Below are 19,731 nucleotides of genomic sequence, written 5' to 3'. Positions count from 1 at the left end.
TTCCAGCGGGCCGCCTCTCTTGTGTCTCTGTGTCTCATGGCTCTGTCTCTGGGTGGAGCCGGCTGCCTTTCTGTGAGCTTCAGTTTTCAGTTCAGCTGGAAGCCTCTCTCCCCCTACACCCACACACTGAAGCGTGGTGGGGGGGAACCACAGGGAAATGGGCTTGTAGGAATGGAGGGGGTTCTGCTGGGGGAATCCCCCTTTGAGCTTTGGAGCAGGGCGGAGCCCCTACATCCCCTGTTACCCTTAGGGGTTGCCGAATCCGATAGACACCAGCCTCTCTGTGGGATGGGTGAGGCAAGGACCTAGCCCGCTACCTCCTCACTAGAATGCCAGGACTCCTGGGTCCAGGCCCATTTTCTCCTCACTGTTCCTTAGTCTCACATTTCCAGTCTCCTGGGTGGGAATGGGGCAACTGGAGGGCCTGCTTCCCTTTCAGCTCATGCTCAGAGCCCCTGTGCCCCTAGAGGTGTCCCAGCCACCCCCCTCCTCTCCCTGCTTTGCTCACCCTTGTGGCTGCCAGGCTAAGCAACGGCTCTATCTAGATAAAGCCCCACAGAGAGGACTCATTTGTGGAGATAACATGCTCTAGTTCTCTCCCCCACGAGGGAGGAAAGGAGGAGGGATGGAAGTGGGGTTCCTCTCTCTGCCGTTTCCTTTTTCTCTGCTTTTGATGGTGGGTTGTGGGGAGAAGAAAGATCCTCCCCTCTCCTACCCCCTCTTTGGGATCCACTCCAGCCCGGACAGTCACCATAGCAACAGTAGACATGTGACTGCACAGGTCTCTCATAGTCACTATGGCAACCAGTGTCCCCCGTTCCCTTGGTTACCATGGGGATCTGTCACATGGTTCCCCCCAACCTGATAACCTGTGGGTCTCCCTGATTCTCCTCCCCTGCATAAGGACAAGATAACAGCCTCAGTAAAGGGAGATCATGTGAGAGGGGTCTCTTTAATTACCATGACAACAAATCCACACCACCTGGTGACACATCCTCCTGTCGTTATGGCAACAGAAGAACATCACACAGTGACATACTGCCAGGTTCCCAAGGAAACGAGCCCTATCTGAGAAGGGTGAAAGACCCCCTCCCCCATTAATTATTCCTCTATTCAGATTGTCCCAAATTGTCATGTACCTTGGTCTCTTCCCTGTCCGTTTATGCTTACCTGTCGTGGAAAGAGAGCTGTACAGGGTGGGCAGGATGTTACCTGGAAGTAGGCTGAATTGCCAAGGGACCCTTAAGAAGGGGCTGCCATGGTCCAGAGCTGTTCATGAGGTTATCTGGGGGCAGACTCTGCCTGTAAGAGGCCTCCAGTCTGAGCCTGAGTAAGGTGGGGACAGAAAGAGTGGCAGCTCCTCTGTGGAGGTCACTTCTGTACCTTCCTCCACAGTTATAAGCAGTTCACCTCTATCAAGGGAAGCAAGGCAGGAAAACCTGAATGGGGAGACACATCTGGCTTCTAGGCAAAGAGATTGATTGATTGGTTGATTCATTCATTCATTCGTTCAGTCTTCCCAGGTATGGATCATCTGCTCCGTGCCAGGCACTACAGGAAGCTCTGTAGGGGATATAAAGACGTATCGGAATGCCCCTGCCTGTCAGGAGCCCCAGCTCAGCAGGGGAGGTTGACAAGTGCACAGATGACTAATATGGTGGAACTGTGCCATTAGAGGGGTCCAATTAGATGTCCTGGGAGCCCCTCTTCCTCAGAGATCTGCCCCTCCACATAGAGACATTCGCTCACATGGGCTCCTTCCAGACCCCCCTTTCCCTGCAGAAGAGAGGAGGGGACCTGCATGGGGAAAGCAGACTAGTTCTTGAGGGTAATGGGGTCTTTCCCTTTCCAAATGATGGCTCCCTTCCTGTCCCCCTTTTTCCAGGGTGACCCCTGGCTGACCCCCATTCTGGGGAGAGATCCACTGCACTCTGGCTCCACTCAGAAAAACAATTTCATGGAAACAGAGCACTTTTTATTTCCTCCCTCCCATCTACTTGCCCCCAAAAACCTAGAACTTTTTTAAAAAACAAAAAAACCCTCTTATTCTTGTAAGGAGGTGGGGGTTAGGGAAACCGCAGTGCCTTAGGACTCTCGGTACCACAGACAGGTGGCGAGCAGGGATGTGAGTCTAGGGGAAAGGGGCCTGCCTGGGTGGTGGAGAAGAGAAGGGGGAGGGCTGTCAGGGGTTTGAGGGAGTCATGGGCTGTAGGGGAGGGCATGTGGCTTGGGAGTCAGAAGAGATGGCCTGTGGCTGGGACCAGCTGGGAGGAAGGTCCATAGGTTCCTGAACATTCCTGCTGGCCTGTTCGTGCCTGGCCGAAGCCTTCTCATTCCAGAAGCAAGATTCCACCTGCTCTGGGCCCTACACAGTCTGACTTGGTGGGTCACGCCAGGAGCTGCCACAATACCTCCCCCATCCCCATTCCCCTGGGGGGTCTCTGGTCTCCTTTCCCCAATCTCCTGCTCTCTGATCTTTTCTAGCGTCTTTACTCTTCCCCACCCTTCTCATATTTTCCTTAAAGAAAATAGGATACTTTGGTCATTTAACTGCGAGTCCAGTGCCTGGAACCGTCTAAGGTCCGGAGGCCGTTTTGTACATTCTCCTGCTGATGGGCTGGAAATGAGTCACTCCATAGAATCCACTGTGTGGAAAGACCCAGGGTTTAGAAAGAACCCCTCTATCCCACTTGCTGTTTTGGCTAGTCTGCGCTGGAAGCCACAAGCAGGTGTGATGGTGGCAATGGCCTCTTGGGGGAGGGGGTAGACATTGTCCACTCTGCATGGCTTGGGAGCTATGCCCGGCATGGTGCCTGACACATAATGGGTCCTCAATATTTAAATGTGTGAATGTGCCTAGTGGTCATTTGAGGGTGTTGAGAGGTTGGGAGGCTGGTGGTGGAAGAGGGAGCCCGGGCTCTGGTGCTGTAGCAAGGGGGACTGCAGCTGTGGACGTCTACCTTCCACCTAGTGCCAGGGCGGTCATGACAGGCAGTTCTGCCTGCCTGAGCAGCTATGGTGTACAGAGGAAACTATCATAGATCAGGAGCTTGGAAACCACTGTCTCATCCTGGCTTCTCGGGTGACCTTCAGCATATGACTTTGGCATTCCTGGGCCTCAACTTCCTTGAGTTCTGGAGAATAAAATGATCCATCCCGGATACTTCAGAGGGCTGTTGTGAGCATCAACTGTGGCATTGTGTGAAAGTGCTTAGTAAACTGTAAGGCAGGCATAATCCGACTTTAGGTTTGTATAACACATTCATATACAGTATCTCATTTGCTTCTCACATCTACCCTGTGAGGTAGGGAGAATAGGATTCAGATTCTGCAGCAAACTCATGGTGTCTGGCATTTCCACAAGCATGATCGATTTATTCCCCAAAAGACTTGTGCAAATAGTCAGGGTATTTGTGGCTTGTCTTCCTTTAGAGATGAGGAAGCTGGGTCCAGAGAGGTGAGATGACCAAGGTGGGATTCCCCTTCTCTGATGGGGAGACTGGGGCCGGGGGCTGGTCTGACGTGTAGGTCAGGTCCCTGGCACCACACCTGCTTAGCCTCAGATGGAGCTAGGAGGTAAACGAGGAGGAGGTGTTAGGGCAGGGCAGGGGGCTGGCCTCAGCTCCAGCCTTGGCCAGCTGTTTCCTTGACTGCCCGTACCTGGTTTGAGCGTATCAGCATGTTGGTCATCCTTCTCAACTGCGTGACCCTGGGCATGTTCCGGCCGTGCGAGGACATCGCCTGTGACTCCCAGCGCTGCCGGATCCTGCAGGTGAGTGTGTGTGTGTGTGTGTGTGTGTGCGTGTGTGTGTGTGTTGGGGGGTTGGCCCCTCCTAATCTTAATGCCCCTTACTCCTCTGCAAGAGGCCCTGACCCAACTGGTGGGGGCTAGGGTGGGACTAAAGGGTATTCCCTCACCCACTTCTCAGTTTCAGCCACCTCTTGTCCCCACATTAGGCCTTTGATGACTTCATCTTTGCCTTCTTCGCCGTGGAGATGGTGGTGAAGATGGTGGCCTTGGGCATCTTTGGGAAAAAGTGTTACCTGGGAGACACTTGGAACCGGCTTGACTTTTTCATCGTCATTGCAGGGTGAGGGCCTGGGCTGGGGTGGGAAAGCAATGGATCAGATCGGTCCCTTCCCCAGGTTCAGGGCTCTGGGCCTTTGACCTCCCAGCTCCAGCCCAGTTACAGCACCACTTTCTCCCTGGGCTGTCTCCTGAGGATCTGAGGCTGCCCTGCCTCTAGCACTGTAGCCTATATTCTAAATTTCAAGGCCCTCTTCCTAATTCTGCCCCCTTCTCTGATGGGCAGTCTGTCCTTGTCTCGGGGGTAGCCTTGCCCCCAAGACAGAGAGCCGGATCTTCACAGTCCCTTGGTGAAGGAGAAAAAGGACTCAGAGGTCGTCCTGCTGCCCTTAAAGCAGGATTCCTCATTGACCTCTTTTGACCCCACTGTGGCCTCAGACTCAAAGGGCCTCCCTTTGGGCCCCTCCCTGCAGGATGTTGGAGTACTCGCTGGACCTGCAGAACGTCAGCTTCTCAGCTGTCAGGACAGTCCGTGTGCTGCGACCGCTCAGGGCCATTAACCGGGTGCCCAGTGAGTGACCCCTCGGCCCTCAGCCCCTGAAGAGAGCCCCAGGAGGAAATGTGGAAATCTCAGACCCCACCTGTACCACTGTGTCCTCACCTGACCCCTCACAGGCCCCGTCAGAGAAGGGCTCAGCGGGGAGCTGGGGTTGCTGGAACAAAATGGAACTCTGACTGTGGCACTATGGGAGTTACCTGGGAAGACCCCGCCTCATTTTAGCCTGGCTTTAGGTCAGAGTCTCAGAAACATCTCAGATGACCCTTTCCCTTCAGCTAGATGACCACTCCCCCTGGGAGGATAGAGGTGTGGGGACTGGAGAGGCTGACAGGCAAGGAGTGGATGCAAGGTGCTGATGGCCTTTTCTAGCCAGAACAGCCTCTCATACAATCTGGTTCTTGCTGGTGAGACATGCTGGCCACGCTGAACATGACTTCTCTCAAGACAAGGCCACTCCATGTCTCACCCTCCGCCTCTGGCCCCTTCCTCCTTCCCACCGCCTTCCAACCCGTTGCAGCAACTGCTGGGCCCATTATCTAAATTAAACTGCATTGGTTTCTGGAGCCAGCCAGGCTTTGGCAGCTCTGGTTCCCCCTACATCCTGCCCCCTCCGTTTGCTCAGGCCCCTTTGCAACTCCCCAACCTACACAAGCTGCAGATGGTCCCTGCTGTGGTCCTAGGAGTGGGGTGGTTGGCGGGGAATGCATGTTTCTGGGGCTCAGTGCCTGGTTGTGTACCTGATGCAGCAGCCCCCTGCGCTCTGTGTGTGTGTGTGTGTGTGTGTGTGTGTGTGTGTGTGTGTGAGTGTGATGTTGCTGCTGCCCCTGGGAGGGCAGAGCTGTTGAATGTGTCCTCTGGGGCTCGGGGTGTGTTGGTGTTAACAGGAGCTCCAGAAGAGGGGCATGCCTTGCCTCCTCTCCCGCCCCAGGTGATGGCTGGCAGATTTATAGGCCTCTGTCTAACCACCGGTGTAATTCCCTTAATACAAACCCTGAGGAATTGATCTCAGTTGGAGCACAGAGAAGCTGAAGGGGGATGGGGTAGGAGGAGGGGGAGGGAGTGAGAAGACTGGGCTGGCAGGGGCGGGGCTGGGCGCTGCAGTCACCAAGAGGGTTAATTAGCTGCTGCTTAGCAGCTTTTGCCCTGGAGGGGGCAGGGGGCCATAGATGGCACTCTGGGGGTGAAGCCAGCCATTAGAGATCTGTCTGCTTGATGAGGGCTTGGCAAACTGGGGGCTGGTTCAGACCATTTGGGCCGATTGGGTTCTAGACCTGGAATGCAGTGAGAGGGCAGTAACCCTAATAGGGCTTTTGAGGAGGGGGTTTCAGTGGCTTTCCCTGTGGAGGGGGTTGTAAATTGATGGACTTCTGAGAAGACAGTATTGTGTCTCTTCAGGTCCTAATTTGGGGATCTGGACCACGCAGGGAATAGATTCAGGGCAGCGGGGCTCAGAGCCGTAGTGACGCACAGGGCATCTTGGCCCCAGCCTAGGAGCTGGCTCTCAAAATGAGATTCCTGCCCACTGTCATTCCTCCTGGAGTTCGCTGCCTCAGTTTCCCTAATGACTCTGGTGGTGATAACTTAGAAAGATCAAGTGACTGTGCCTGTTGAGAGAAGGAAGTAGGTAGGGAGTGTGAGTGTGAGTGTGTGCGGGTGTGGGTGTGTGTTGGAGAGGGATTCAGAAGCCCAAAGCCTGGGTTCAAGTTCCGGCACCTACACTTAGCAGCTGTGTGATACTGGGTGAGTCAAGTCATTCCTCTGAGCTTCAGACTTCTCATCTGTAAATTGGGAGTGACATTATCCACATGTGATGATGTTGGGAGAGTTAGGAGGGGCCACAATTTCCCTAGCTCACTGTCAGTGGTACTGTGCAGATTACTATGGGCAAGCCACAAGGGGAAGTGGGTCGGGGTAAGGGGCTGCAGAGGCTATCTGGGGAGTCAGAGGTGTCTGTTGGTCTCCCCTCCAGCTTGAGCCGGGCCGTCTCAGCCTCAGAGTCCCTGGTGGGGCCCCTCCAGGAGTGCTGCCGGGCCGTGGCAGTCAGCCTAGCCCGGCCAGCCTGGTGTCCCCAGCGTGGCTTCTGCCCCCACAGGCATGCGCATCCTTGTCACGTTGTTGCTGGACACACTGCCCATGCTGGGCAACGTCCTGCTGCTCTGCTTCTTCGTCTTCTTCATCTTTGGCATCGTCGGCGTCCAGCTGTGGGCAGGGCTGCTTCGGAATCGATGCTTCCTACCTGAGAATTTTAGCCTGTGAGTGGTGGACAGGGTCCGGGAGGACCTGGGAGTGGTTGTGGGGCTGGGGCACCCCCCACCAGTTCCTCACTTCTGGTTGCTACCGACATATCTGTTCTAACATCTGAGACATATCTGGTTCTCGAACTTGGCTGCCCATTGGAACCACCTGGGGAGTTTTAAAAAGTACTGATGCCTGGGTGCCACCTCCAGAGATTCTGATTTCGTTGGTCTGGGGCTCAGCTTGGATGCAGAGATTTTTTAAACCCCTCCAGTGATCCTAATGTGCAGCAAAATTTGAAAACCACTATTCTAGTATGTGACCTTCCAACATCCTAAGTCTGGAGTCTCCCCACTCAGGCCTCATGCTCCTGGTGTCCACAAATCCCTGCCCTGCCCAGTCCCTTCCCCATTCTTGGTTCTGCCCTGCTTACCCTGTGTGCCTTGAGCACTCATGCCATCTCTCTTCCTGGGCCCTCTCCCTGGAGAGCCCACTCCCCAGCCTCACCCCTGTTCCCCTTCCCATCCTGCAGCCCCCTAAGCGTGGACCTGGAGCGCTATTACCAGACAGAGAATGAGGATGAGAGCCCCTTCATCTGCTCCCAGCCACGCGAGAACGGCATGCGGTCCTGCAGAAGCGTGCCCACATTGCGTGGGGAGGGGGGCGGTGGCCCACCTTGTGGTCTGGACTATGAGGCCTACAACAGCTCCAGCAATACCACCTGTGTCAACTGGAACCAGTACTACACCAACTGCTCAGCGGGGGAGCACAACCCCTTCAAGGGCGCCATCAACTTTGACAACATTGGCTATGCCTGGATCGCCATCTTCCAGGTGGGGCAGCCTGGGCCCCGGGAGATTCCCCAGAACACCAGCCCCAGGACACAGCCCAGGATCGGAGTGGTCGCTCTCAGGGTTGGGGTGGGGGTTAAGGCCTCTGGAGGAGACTGGAGGAGGATTTGGTGGGCCCGTAGTCAGCCTGCCCCTCTGCACCCCCTAGGTCATCACACTGGAGGGCTGGGTCGACATCATGTACTTTGTGATGGATGCTCATTCCTTCTACAATTTCATCTACTTCATCCTCCTCATCATCGTGAGTGACTCCTCAGATCCCTGTGGGGATGGGCGATCCTGGGGACACCCGTGGGAGCAGTCCAGAGAGGGGATAGTTTGTTCTGTCTGAAGTTTTCAGCTCTCAGGGCAAGTCCTGTACAGAGGGTATCTGTCATGTAGTAGGAGGGACACCAGATGCGGAGTCAGGAAGAAATCCAAGGTCAAGAAGGGACTTACTGCTACTGGAACCTTAGGCAAGTCATTCCTCTTGAGGCCCCCAGCACTGCTCTGGACCTCTGTTTCTTCATGGGTGAAATGGATGGTTCTCACCCTGAGATGATATCACCTCCCCTAGAGGGCACTTGGGAATGGGAAAGGGTGATTCTGGTTTTGATTTTTTTTAATAGCTTTATTGAGACATAACTCGCATATCATTCAATTCATCCCTTTGAATGAATCCAGTGGTTTTTTTTTAGCATGTTCGCAGAGTTCTGTTTTTCATAAGGACAAGGGGAGTGCAATTGGCAACTTGTTACTGGGGGAGGGGAGAGAAGTTAAACATCCTGAAATGCTTGCAAATAAAGAATTATTCCACCCAAAGTTCTGATCAGTGATCAATTGGTGTTAAATGCTGCCTGATCTCTTATTCCTGCCAGTTCAGAAATTGCAAGACTTTAGGAAGGCAGAAGACGGAGGCAAAAGCAGCAATATTTAATAGTTTTAATCACTACCATTCATAGTTAATAACTTCATCGCTACCACTTTGAGCCAATATTTATTGAGCACTTACTATGCACCAGCCCCTGATCTAAGCACTTTCAATGTGCTGGTGCATTTAATCCTCACCGTAATCCTCTCCATTTTACAGATGAGGAAACCGACGTTTCCTCATTTATCTGACCCTACCAGGCGCTTTGCCTATGCTGTGTATTAATCTCCAAGAGTGGGGCATCACTGCTGACGTATGCTGTAACATCTGCTGCCTGTTTAATCCTCGTCGTCCCCTGTGAGGTGCCAGGGTAGGGATTGTGGTCCCCATCTCTTAAATGAGAACTTGGCACCCCAGAGGGTGGGTCACTGGGCCAAAATCACACAGAAAGTAAGTGGCTGGGGCTAAGAATTCAGTCCCAGGCTAACGACTCCACATTCAGCCTTTCTTCCATGTCACCAAGAGGCCAACGACAGAGCCAGACAGAGGGACAGATATTGAGAGAAAGAGATTAAGAAAGATTAAGATCTACTCAGGACCTAGGACTAGCTCCAGAGAGAGAAGAACACAAAATGAGGCAGCTCCTGGTGAGTGAGAGACAGAGGGTAGGCCCTGAGAAAGAGCAAGTCCCCAAGGCCACCCCCTCCTGCCTGCGTAACTTCCCCTGGTGCGGAAGAGTGGGCAGGCTTGGGGCGAAGCCTGGCTGGAGGCCCGTTCCCATCCCTGGCCACCACCTCAAGGGGCGAGGCCAGTGCTTCAGGGAAGTGGGGTCTTCTCACCATGTGGCCCCCCCCACCCCACTCCCTTTCCCTCGTGGGCTTGGTAGAGGGGGAAGGAAGCAGACAGGGAGATAAGGGGCCTAGTTTCCACCCTCCCACACACCCCCTGAAAAATCTTTCCTAACAGCTCTCTGGAATCACACTAGTGAAGCTAATTATCATAATTACTAGGACACGATCTAGAAGAAAAAAATCTGCTTTGTCACCATAAATATTCATTTCCTTCATTCGGGATTGTTATCCAAGCAATGGCCGTTCCAGAGTTCTGGGGAAACTGAGGCATGGATATGGGGACTGGGGGAGTGTGAGCAAGTCAGGTGGCAGCTTGACTAGTCTGTAGGGTCAAGGGTTCAACCCCTCCCCCATCTGAGGGAGGGGGGCACAGGGAAAATGGGGACAGACGAGGCCAATGGTCCCTGTTTTCAGATGAGGATACGTGGTCCCATTGCTAAGGGTCTCTCCCAAAGTCACACAGCTAGAATTGGGGCTGGAAGTAGGAGTCTTGTAAATGATGTTTTCGCCAAGATCTCAAGGCTCAATATAATTTGAAAACCCCGTGTCCCTAATATTGCATTCATTTCCACAGCATTTGCTACTCCTAATGGAAATTGCAGAAGGGTGCTGCGTCTCTGCAGGTGTGCGTGTTTAGGGACAGGGAATTTGAGAGATTGCAGGATAACACCATGTTCAATAGCAACATCTTGGAATTTCATAGAGCTTAGTTCCAGTCTTAGCCTTGCTCTGAATTAGCTGAGTGATCTTGGGCAAATGCTTTGACCTCTCTGGGCCTCGGTTTCCTTACCTGTCTGATGGAGATTACAACAGCATCACCTCCTGAGGCTGTCTTAAAAATAAAATGAGATAATGCTTGGAAAATAACTGAGCGTGGCGCCTAGCGCATAGGAATTCCTTTGTATGTGGTGGCTGGCATTGTGATTCACTTTTCTTCAGGACGTCTCCTCTTCCTGTCCCCACCCCTACAGGTGGGCTCCTTCTTCATGATCAACCTGTGCCTGGTGGTGATTGCCACGCAGTTCTCAGAGACCAAGCAGAGGGAAAGCCAGCTGATGCGGGAGCAGCGTGTGCGGTTCCTGTCCAACGCCAGCACCCTGGCTAGCTTCTCTGAGCCCGGCAGCTGCTATGAGGAGCTGCTCAAGTACCTGGTGTACATCCTTCGTAAGGCAGCCCGCAGGCTGGCTCAGGTCTCTCGGGCAGCAGGTGTGCGGGCTGGGCTGCTCAGCAGCCCAGCACCCCTTGGGGGCCAGGAGACCCAGCCCAGCAGCAGCTGCTCTCGCTCTCACCGCCGCCTGTCCGTCCACCACCTGGTGCACCACCACCACCACCATCACCACCACTACCACCTGGGCAATGGAACGCTCAGGGTCCCCCGGGCCAGCCCAGAGATCCAGGACAGGGATGCCAATGGGTCCCGCCGGCTCATGCTGCCACCACCCTCGACGCCTGCCCTCTCCGGGGGCCCCCCAGGTGGCGCAGAGTCTGTGCACAGCTTCTACCATGCCGACTGCCACTTAGAGCCAGTCCGCTGCCAGGCACCCCCTCCCAGGTCCCCATCTGAGGCATCCGGCAGGACTGTGGGCAGCGGGAAGGTGTATCCCACCGTGCACACCAGCCCTCCACCGGAGACGCTGAAAGAGAAGGCACTAGTAGAGGTGGCTGCCAGCTCTGGGCCCGCAACCCTCACCAGCCTCAACATCCCACCTGGGCCCTACAGCTCCATGCACAAGCTGCTGGAGACACAGAGTACAGGTGACAGCTCTTGGGGGAGGTGTGTGGGTGCCCTTGTCTGGGAATCAGGTGGCGTCCCAGAGGGGACTAGGGGTCTGGAGTCAGAGGGACCAGGGCTCATATTCTCATGCTGCCTCTCATTGCTTAGGCACCTTCAACCAGCCACATCCCTGCTTTGAGCTTGAATTTTCTCATCTGCTAAAGTGGAAATCATAATTCCTACATCGTAATAGCAGTAACTATCATGTAATAAGCACCTGCTTCGTGCTGTTTGCAATAATGTCTAGCAACTGTTGCACAACGCAATGGCTGTGTGCCTGTCACATGCTTTGCAGGCAAAATCCCATTGGATCCTCTCTACCCATTAGGTGATAGCCTTTCTTAGCATCCTCATTGTGTGGATGAGAACCAGGAGGCTTGGAGAGGTTGCTTGACTCACCCAAGGCTGTGCTGTTGGTGAGGGGCGGACTCGGGGCGCACACTCAGGACTCCCCGTTGTGAGGCTCAGAGAGGAAATGGTGTGTGACTGTGCCCAGCTTCATGCCCCACTGGCTAAACCTGAGTCTCATTGCCTCCGCACGGGGAGACCCAGTTCAGGGAGCTGCTTGTCTGATGGGTGAAACTCCCAGTGTCGTGGGGGCAGTGAGACACATAGGGACGTCGGGCTCTCCCCAGCAGACAGGTTCACTGTAGCTGCAGCCCACGGCCTGTGTTTCAGGAAGGATGTGGCACGTGGGGAGCAGCGGGATATTCGTGGGGATGTTACGTGGGAATGTGGGCTGGGACCAGAAGGTGCTATCACAGAACCCAGAGCGAAAGGTTTCTATGCCAGCTCCTCCACTACCCTGCCACGGGACGTGGGCCAGTCACATGCACCCACGATTTTATTTCCTCCTGTGTAAAAGGCAAGGCTGGGCCCATGATTACTGTCAGTGGGTGCTTACTGACTCCCTCCTGTGTGCGGATGCAGTCAAGGGGGAAATGTTGCTGAGAGCCCACCCGGGGCCAGGCCCTCAGCTGGGGGCCTCCACATCCATGCTTTACCTGGTAGTCTCTGAGGTTCTCATATTCTGTGAGCAAAGCTGGATTTAAAGGGACATTGATGTCTCAGGCTAGGTCCCTGAGTGTGTGTGTATGAGTGCATCTAGTATGCATGTACGTGTCAATGTCCGTGAAGGGGTCAAGTGTGTGTGTATGCATGTGTGCATGTGTGTGTCTGATGTTTATATGCATATGTAGGCACATGTGCTTGATGTGTGTAGGTACATGTGCGATATGAAGCTCTTTCCTTGGTGTGTGTGCATGCACATGTGTGCATGTGTCTTGCATATGTGTCATGTGTGAATGTGTTTGTGCACACATGTGTTGGTATGTGCATGTATGTGTGCCCATGTGGTGGTGTGCAAATCGTATGAGTGTGTACACAAGTGTGTGCATCTGGAGCACGTGTGCAGGTGCACGTGTCTGGTGTGGGTGTGTGTGCAAGTGCACGTGTGTGGGCGTGTCTTAAGGATCCCTTGGAAAGTGCTGCTCAGAGCAGTGTTTTGCAGGCCTGGCTTCTGGGAAGGGGAAGGGGAAGGGGAAGGGGAGTGAGGCTCCTTGCTGAAGTCGCCTAGGATATAGGAGCTGTCCAGGATCTCAGAGGACATCCAGGCCACCTCTCTGAGCCCCAGGACACTCAGCAGTGACTGCCAATGAAGTGCTATTGACATCAGGGCATCTTGTGGGTCAAGACTGCCCACCTTGCAGGACATTCTACACCCCTGGCCCACTAAGTGCCTGGCACCCCATCACTGTAACAACCCCAGACTCTCTGACACATTTTACACTTACTTGAAGGGCAGGGTAGCCCCAGGTATGAGACTCTGGAGCCTCTCACCTCTACTCTTCTGTTCCAGGTGCCTGCCAAAGCTCTTGCAAGATCTCCAGCCCTTGCTTGAAGGCAGACAGTGGAGCCTCTGGTCCAGACAGCTGCCCCTACTGTGCCCGGGCGGGGGCAGGGGAGGTAGAGCTCGCCGACCGTGAAATGCCTGACTCAGACAGCGAGGCGGTTTATGAGTTCACACAGGATGCCCAGCACAGTGACCTCCGGGACCCCCACAGCCGGCGGCAACGGAGCCTGGGCCCAGATGCAGAGCCCAGCTCTGTGCTGGCCTTCTGGAGGCTAATCTGTGACACCTTCCGAAAGATTGTGGACAGCAAGTACTTTGGCCGGGGAATCATGATTGCCATCCTGGTCAATACACTCAGCATGGGCATCGAATACCATGAGCAGGTAGGGGTGTGGCAGAGGCAGGGCTCCTGCCAGCTGCTTTTCGTCTGGGGCTGGGGCCTTCTACCTCCCTCCGCACCCCTCCTCCTGTGCTCTGCTTCCTCTCCGTGCTGCTAGCCCGCCTGGCAGGGAGGAGGGGAGGTGGGTGATGGAGCAATGCATGGAGATTCTCTAGAGGGAATGTTTAAAGTCTCTGAGTATGGAGGTCACCCTGGGCAGGCCACAGGGTATGTTCTACCCGGGAAGGCTTCTCAGAGGAGCCTGGCTTTGAAGGATGTGAACAAGTGGTGAGCGTCAGCATGTGGGGAGAGGCACGTCCCTGGGAGAGGTTTGGGTCTTTGGAGAAGGTATAGTGGGGAGTGGGGGTGTTGGAGGTTCCCTGGCATCCATCTGACCCACTAAGTCTGGGTGTGACTGATTGGAGGCAGGAGGGGCCATGTGAACGGGGTGCAGAGGGGAGGGTGGGTGCCTGCGCCTGGGTGGAATGAAGGCCTGTTGGGGTCAGGGAGGGAGGCCGTCCTTCCTGGCCTCCCGTCTGGGAGCCATGCTGTGAACCAGGGCAGCTTAGGGTGGATGAGAGTGCCCAGCATGGCAAGGGGATTGAAACCATCGCGTTTGAGGAATCGTTCTAAGAACCGGGATGTTTAGTGAGGAGGAGAGAGGGCTCAGCAGGGACAGGCAAGCTGTCTTCAAATATTTGAAGGGCTGTCATGTGGAAGAGGAAGCAGGCTTGTTTTGTGGGGCTGATGGCTGCAAGCAGTAGGATCTGGGCTGAGGGGGAGGAGGCTTTTCTAACCCTTAGAGCTATGCAGAGACAGAAAGGGTAGCCTGGGGGACCCCACTGATCCCCCACCATGAGCTGAGGCTGCATGCTTGTTGGGGGTCCAAGCAGGCACCATGGGTCCTCACAACTAGGTTTGGCTTCCTCTTCCACAGGGTTCTTTCCAGAAGTCGCTCCCCCTCCCCCAAGTCTGGCCTTCCAGGTCACCCCGTGGCTGATTCTTGGAAAAGGAGAGAGGCTAGCAAGCAGGTGCTGCCGTTCATGGTCTGCCCAGGCTCTGCTCGCCTGGGTGTTCTGGCTTCCCTGGGGCAGCAGGGAGGCACTGGGCCTTCAGAACCCAACCTTCCCTGGTTTGGAACGAAGGTCATGCACCTCCCCACCTCCACACCCTCCCAATCAGGAGCAGAGGTGGAGGAGACCAGAGGTGTGGAGTGGCTCCTACACCAGCACAGTACTCTGTGGAAGGGGCATCTCGAGCAGGTGGTACAGGCAGGGTGGTACAGGCATGCTGGGAGGTCTGGGTTGAGGCTGAGGGGCACAGGTCAAGCTAGGTCTGGAGCAGACTGTGAGGTGTTCGCTTTTCTGGGGAATTCGAAGCCCCCCGCCACCCCAGTGAACTCTGCACCTGCAATATTTTGAGCACCCAGCTTTTACCCAAGACTGCCTGACCTGGCCAGGTGCACCCCTCCCCATCACCATCACCGCACATTGGCGTCCCTTCCTCTAGCCTCCACAGTGCCCCCTCCAAGTAGCCATGAGGTGGAAAGAGCCTGGGACCCTGGCTGCAGTGCCAGCGGGTGGGTGCGCATAACACCACGATGGGCATGTTGTGTCTGGGCTGCGTGGGTGTGGTTGTGTGTGCACATACCCACTCTGCTCGCCTCCCAGGGAGAGGTGCTCCACTCTGCCAGATTGGTGGTGGTGGGGAGTGGGCAGCATTTTCTGCTTCCAGGACCCAGGTGGTGACAGCCACCAACCTCCCATTACTCAGGCTCCTTTCCCTCACCCCTTTTCTGGCCATGGTCAGGTGCCCCTCCCTCAGGGGGCACCTCCCCAAGTGCCCTCTCCCTACCCCTGGGGGATGCACCCAGCAGTCCCTGCCCAGCTGATGCTGCTGGTGGAGGTTTTGATTGCACTGGGAAGAAGCTGAGTCACACAGACCCAGGGCAGATGAAGCCTCGGCAAGAGGGCTTTCAGTTAAACGTGAAGAAGGACGCCCCTTTGGAGAGGAGGCAGCAGCCATCAGTCAGGGCTGCCTGCACCATCTCCTTGCTCAGGTTCCTGAGGAAGGGCGGGGACAGCCCAGGGCTCCTAAGTCCTCAGCAGCGCGGAGGCCTCACTCAGTGGCAGCAGTGTCTGCTCCAGAGAGGGTTTTGTCCCCATACCTGGTTGCTGAGGGCCCCATGGGGGTGAGTGGGAGTCCCCAGCAGGCTGGGCAGATGACTGACAGCTGCCCAGCGGGCTCAGGGGCGCGGAGAGTAAGAAGTCCCAGAAGCTGCCATGGCCCTGTGCTTGCAGGCACTGCGGCGTGAACGTCCCGCCATCTGGGCCCCGGAGCCTGAGCATGCTGGGGGCGGGGGGTTGCCAGGGAAGGCAGCGAGGAGATGTGGGGGGCTGAGACAGAAACACAGAGTGGGCACAGAGAGGGAGGCAGAGACACATGGGGGGATGGACACGCAGAGGGAGACAGAGGAGGCTGATGCGGGCGAGACAGAGGCACAGAGGGCAAGATGGAGACGGGGGAGGAGGGCAGGGAAGAGAGACACGCAGGCAGCGGATAAAGAATGTGGAGGCAGAGATGAGCCACAGCAGAGATAGACAGAGACAAATGGTGCCACAGAGACACACGGGGAGACAGAGACACAGAGAGGGAGTTGAAGACAGAGACCGAGTCCCAGATGCAAATGAGGACAGAGATGGGGTGGGATGGGGAGACAGAGACTCCCCTGGAGCTGGCTGTGTGAGGTGCTGCTGTGTGGAGGGAGAGCAGCTGCTGACAGAGGAGGCTCATGGCTTCCCTGCGGTGCCCTTAATGAGGCAATTGTGTCCATTGATCCTGGAATCGATCAGATTGGGGGGGCCCTGGAGAGGGTGTTGCTGGTGCTTCGCCAGAGGAGCCCCTGCCCTCCCTCCCGGCTATCACCGCTGCCCTCTGCAGACCCTGTCCTCTCCCACCATCCCCTGGCTGACTCCTCATTCACTTGTCCTGTCCCCCCAACCTGTGCTACCCCACCATCCTCCTGACTGAGGAAGCACCTATATGTCATACGCTGCTCTGCCCGGGGCTGGCCCCATGCTGTCTTCTCTCTCCTGCTTCCTCCACCCCTTAACCACCAGCTGGAGGAGAACTGGCAGGATTGGTTTGTCCAGAGGGCTGGTAAGGAGGACAAGAACCCAGGAGACTGAGGAGAGAGCAAGAAAATGACTTGATGTTGAAGTGTGATCTGATATGGGGCCAGCCTACATGGAGAACCTTTTCCCAATTCGTCCTTTTGCACTGGAGTTGGACCTAAGCAGTGATTTACTGGTAAATGTTTAACAACCAGCCCTTCTAAAATAATGAAGTCCTGATCTATAGCATTTGCCAATTTCCATGGTGTAAATGCTCCCACCATAGCTGGTTTTAAGCTACCAACACGATTCCACTGAATGTGGGGTTGGGAAGAGACGTGGACAATTGGTCCTCCCAAGCCAGTGAGAAACAGCTCCAGCACACCACTGGGCTCAAGGCACTGTCCTTCTTTTTAAAGAGGTCACAACAAGTAAACAGTCATATTTACTTGATGTGGCACATGCTCAGAGAGGGATGCATGGAGGAGGAGCCCTTAACCCAGACCAGAGAAGGAATTCAGGGAGGGCTCCATGTAGGAGATGACCTCTGGGCTGAGTTTGAAGGAAGAGGAGGACATAGCCAGTGAAGGTGGAGGGTAGGGCACAGTATGAGGGCTCCTGCAGTGGTCCAGGCAGTTCATACTACATCTTCATCCCTGGAAATGGAGAGCAGAGGGCTGGGGAGAGCTGGCTGGAAGCTGGATCTGCAGGACTCAATCAGCTGGAAATGTGGGTTGAGAGGAGGCAGCAAGGATGACACCCAGGTTTCTACCTGGGGTAGGAGCAATGTGGCTTGAGCAGATGTGGGCTGGGGGACATGTTGCATACAAGGTGCCTGCAAGCCATCCTGACCATATCCAGCAGACTGTTAGAGCTCAGAAAAGAGGTTGCCTTCTCCTCTGTGTCTCACCTGGGTCTGCACTGGGGCCAGACCTCTCCAGGAAGAGGGGAGAGTGCACGAGTGGGCCTTGGAGACACAGGAGCTTCCTAACATCTCCTTCCTGGCTCTGGGTCATGGTGGGGTGGGGGACAGGTGCTAGTCTCATGTTCTAGAAGAGGGACAATAGCATGTGGGGAGAGGGGAGCTACATGTAGCCCAGTGGTCTCCTGGGCCGTAGACAGGGAGAGGAGGGGGAGAGTCCAGGGTAGACGGCCTTGCAGGCTGAGAGAGGACAGGGCAGGTGATGACTCTGCTCATTGCTCACACTCTGGGGCCGTCCTGTCACTCCAGATACATGTCCAGAGAGGGTTTCTATTTATAAGTGAGTGAGGTTGGCTGTTCAAGGCGAGAGAAGCTGGGGGTGGGGCAGGGGGAGGTGGTCCAGATATGCTAAGTATTAACTTTGAAGGAGGTCATAGACTCCTTTTCAGTTCTGCTGAAGGCTGGGGATCCTCTCCCCAGAAAATACCCACATGCATGGACACCCTAAATGTGGCCTTTAAGGGCAAAGGTTTATGGACACCTCCCACCCCAGCCAGTCCCTTGGTCTCCAGATAGAGGAGCCCTGGCTGAAGAGCTGGGGCTGAGGACCGAGCAGAGCTTTGGGGGATGATCCTTTACAGCTGACTGGCCCCAGACATTCAAAGGCTATCTGGTGTGGGAGGGAGAGGGGCATTGTTTTGGAGATGTCTGCTAAGGTGTTCTCTCGTTCTTTTAGGCATCCCCTGGCTCCATGCTCTCCCAGTTCCACAAACAAGGGGAGCATATCCTGTGCACAGCACACTAGAATAGAACACTAGAATATCAGGGGTTGAGAGCTGAGCCAGAAACACCCAAGAAATGTAGGTTCTGGTGGAAAAGTCATTCTGTTTCATGGATGATTATGCCAAATGCCGCAAGAGAGGCTTCAGGGGACAAAGGAGAGCTGCTCAACCCCAGCTGTCCTTTGGAAGGGTTTCACGAAGTTGGTGGCTTTTGAACGGAGCCTCGAAAGATGAATGGAATTGACAGTGGCTTGGGTGGTGGAGGTGGGGGGAGGTGGGAGATGGAGGGGTGGGTAGGAGCGGAGAGATCTAGGTGGAGAGATTAGGGCACATGCACAGGGTGGCACTGGATGCTCTGAAGGACAGTCAGGTTTTCCTCCCTGCCCTGGCCCTGAGTTGTCTGAGCAGGGATTGATGTTAGCCCAGCGGGGCTGAAGGAAGCCGGTGCTTCCCATAGGTGCAGGCTGGGTGGGGGAGGGCCTGGAGGCTATTTCTGTTGTTCAGATCAGAGGCAAAGAGGGCCCCAAGTAAGGCCATAGCTATGGGAACAAGGGGGTGTGGATAGGACGCAATTTCATTGGCAGGTTCTCTGGGCCGGGGCACCTTAGTGTCTGGAGGGATGAAGGGCGGGCAAGAATCCTAGAGAACCCAAAGTTTCTAAGGCAGAATCCTGATCATGATGGCGCCGCCCGGGAAGGAGCAGGTTTGGGAGAGGAGGTGAGAGGGTTTGTTTTGGATGCGCTGAGTTTGAGATGGCTGTGGGCCATCCTGGGAGGGAGATCAGGCAGGCTCTGGATCTCTGGATGAGAAGCCAGGAGCTTGGAGAGATTGTTTAGTGTCGTCTACACCCCAGTGACAGCCAGAGAGGTAGGAGTGGGGGTGCTGGTGGAGGGAGCAGGCTTAGACTGAATTCTGAGGAATGCTGGCCTGAGGGAAGAGAGGCGTGAAAGGAGCACTGGGAGGGGGAGGAGGTGGTTGCTCAGGGTCGGGGAAGCCAAGGGAGGCTGGGCTTGCAGCGGGAGGGGCCGGTCTAGGCTCAGCTGCTGCCGAGGCATCCACTAAGAGGAGGGCTGGGAAGAGGGTCCCTGGACAGAGCTGGAGCTGTGGGGCCCAGAGTTCAGAACTGAATGGGTCTCGAGTCCCACAGAAGCTTTCTGCTTTTAGGCAAGGGAGAAGGAGATTGAAGAAGTGATGGATGCAGGCATAACTGATAGGCCAGGGCCCAGGGAAGCCTGGGGGGTGGGGTGGGGCGGGGGAGCGCATCAAAGTGCAGGTGGAGGAACGACTGGCTCCCTTCCAGGAGAGGAAGAGAGACAGTGGGGTGCACAACACAGAGCTCTTTGGAGGAGGGACATGGAGCCCCCCCATATAAGCCTGCAACGAGGGGCCAGGTGGGGGGTAGAGCAGAGTCCAGAAGATTTGAAGCAGCTCCTGGGGGAGAGAGGAGACCTAAGAAGGGAGGAACCAGGGACTGTGAATAAAGGCATGAGACAGCCATGGGGCCACCACCCGCAGGGAATCACTTGTCCAGTCAGC

General features: G+C 55.4%; 2 protein-coding genes across 30 annotated transcripts in view; one reads left to right on the top strand and one right to left on the bottom strand.

Moving 5' to 3' along the window:
* The window catches only part of MRPL27 (mitochondrial ribosomal protein L27), a 464,439-nt gene that overhangs the window by 192,252 nt on the left and 252,456 nt on the right, over positions 1–19,731 (bottom strand). Inside the window, exon 1 of one of the 13 annotated variants that reach the window (XM_050765130.1) lies at positions 6,895–6,904. The exons of 11 other annotated variants lie outside the window; for them this stretch is intronic. The gene's annotated coding sequence lies outside the window, so the exon portion shown is untranslated. Of the gene's footprint in view, positions 1–482; positions 487–6,894; positions 6,905–19,731 lie in introns of those variants that run through there. One more of the 13 variants, XM_050765141.1, reaches the window with a different exon arrangement.
* Positions 1–19,731, top strand: part of CACNA1G (calcium voltage-gated channel subunit alpha1 G) — a 65,725-nt gene that overhangs the window by 3,904 nt on the left and 42,090 nt on the right. For 10 of the 17 annotated variants that reach the window (XM_050765030.1, XM_050765029.1, XM_050765027.1 and 7 more), the window contains exons 2-9: positions 3,661–3,772; positions 3,958–4,091; positions 4,501–4,598; positions 6,679–6,838; positions 7,354–7,654; positions 7,821–7,913; positions 10,345–11,128; positions 13,006–13,382. In XM_050765030.1, the coding sequence (XP_050620987.1) occupies positions 3,661–3,772; positions 3,958–4,091; positions 4,501–4,598; positions 6,679–6,838; positions 7,354–7,654; positions 7,821–7,913; positions 10,345–11,128; positions 13,006–13,382 (2,059 nt within the window). Of the gene's footprint in view, positions 1–3,436; positions 3,773–3,957; positions 4,092–4,500; positions 4,599–6,678; positions 6,839–7,353; positions 7,655–7,820; positions 7,914–10,344; positions 11,129–13,005; positions 13,383–19,731 lie in introns of those variants that run through there. The other 7 variants (XM_050765022.1, XM_050765021.1, XM_050765023.1 and 4 more) reach the window with 4 other exon arrangements.

This window comes from Macaca thibetana, chromosome 16 (assembly GCF_024542745.1).
Source record: "Macaca thibetana thibetana isolate TM-01 chromosome 16, ASM2454274v1, whole genome shotgun sequence".
Classification (NCBI taxonomy): domain Eukaryota; kingdom Metazoa; phylum Chordata; class Mammalia; order Primates; family Cercopithecidae; genus Macaca; species Macaca thibetana.
This window is presented reverse-complemented; position numbering and strand designations above follow the sequence as displayed.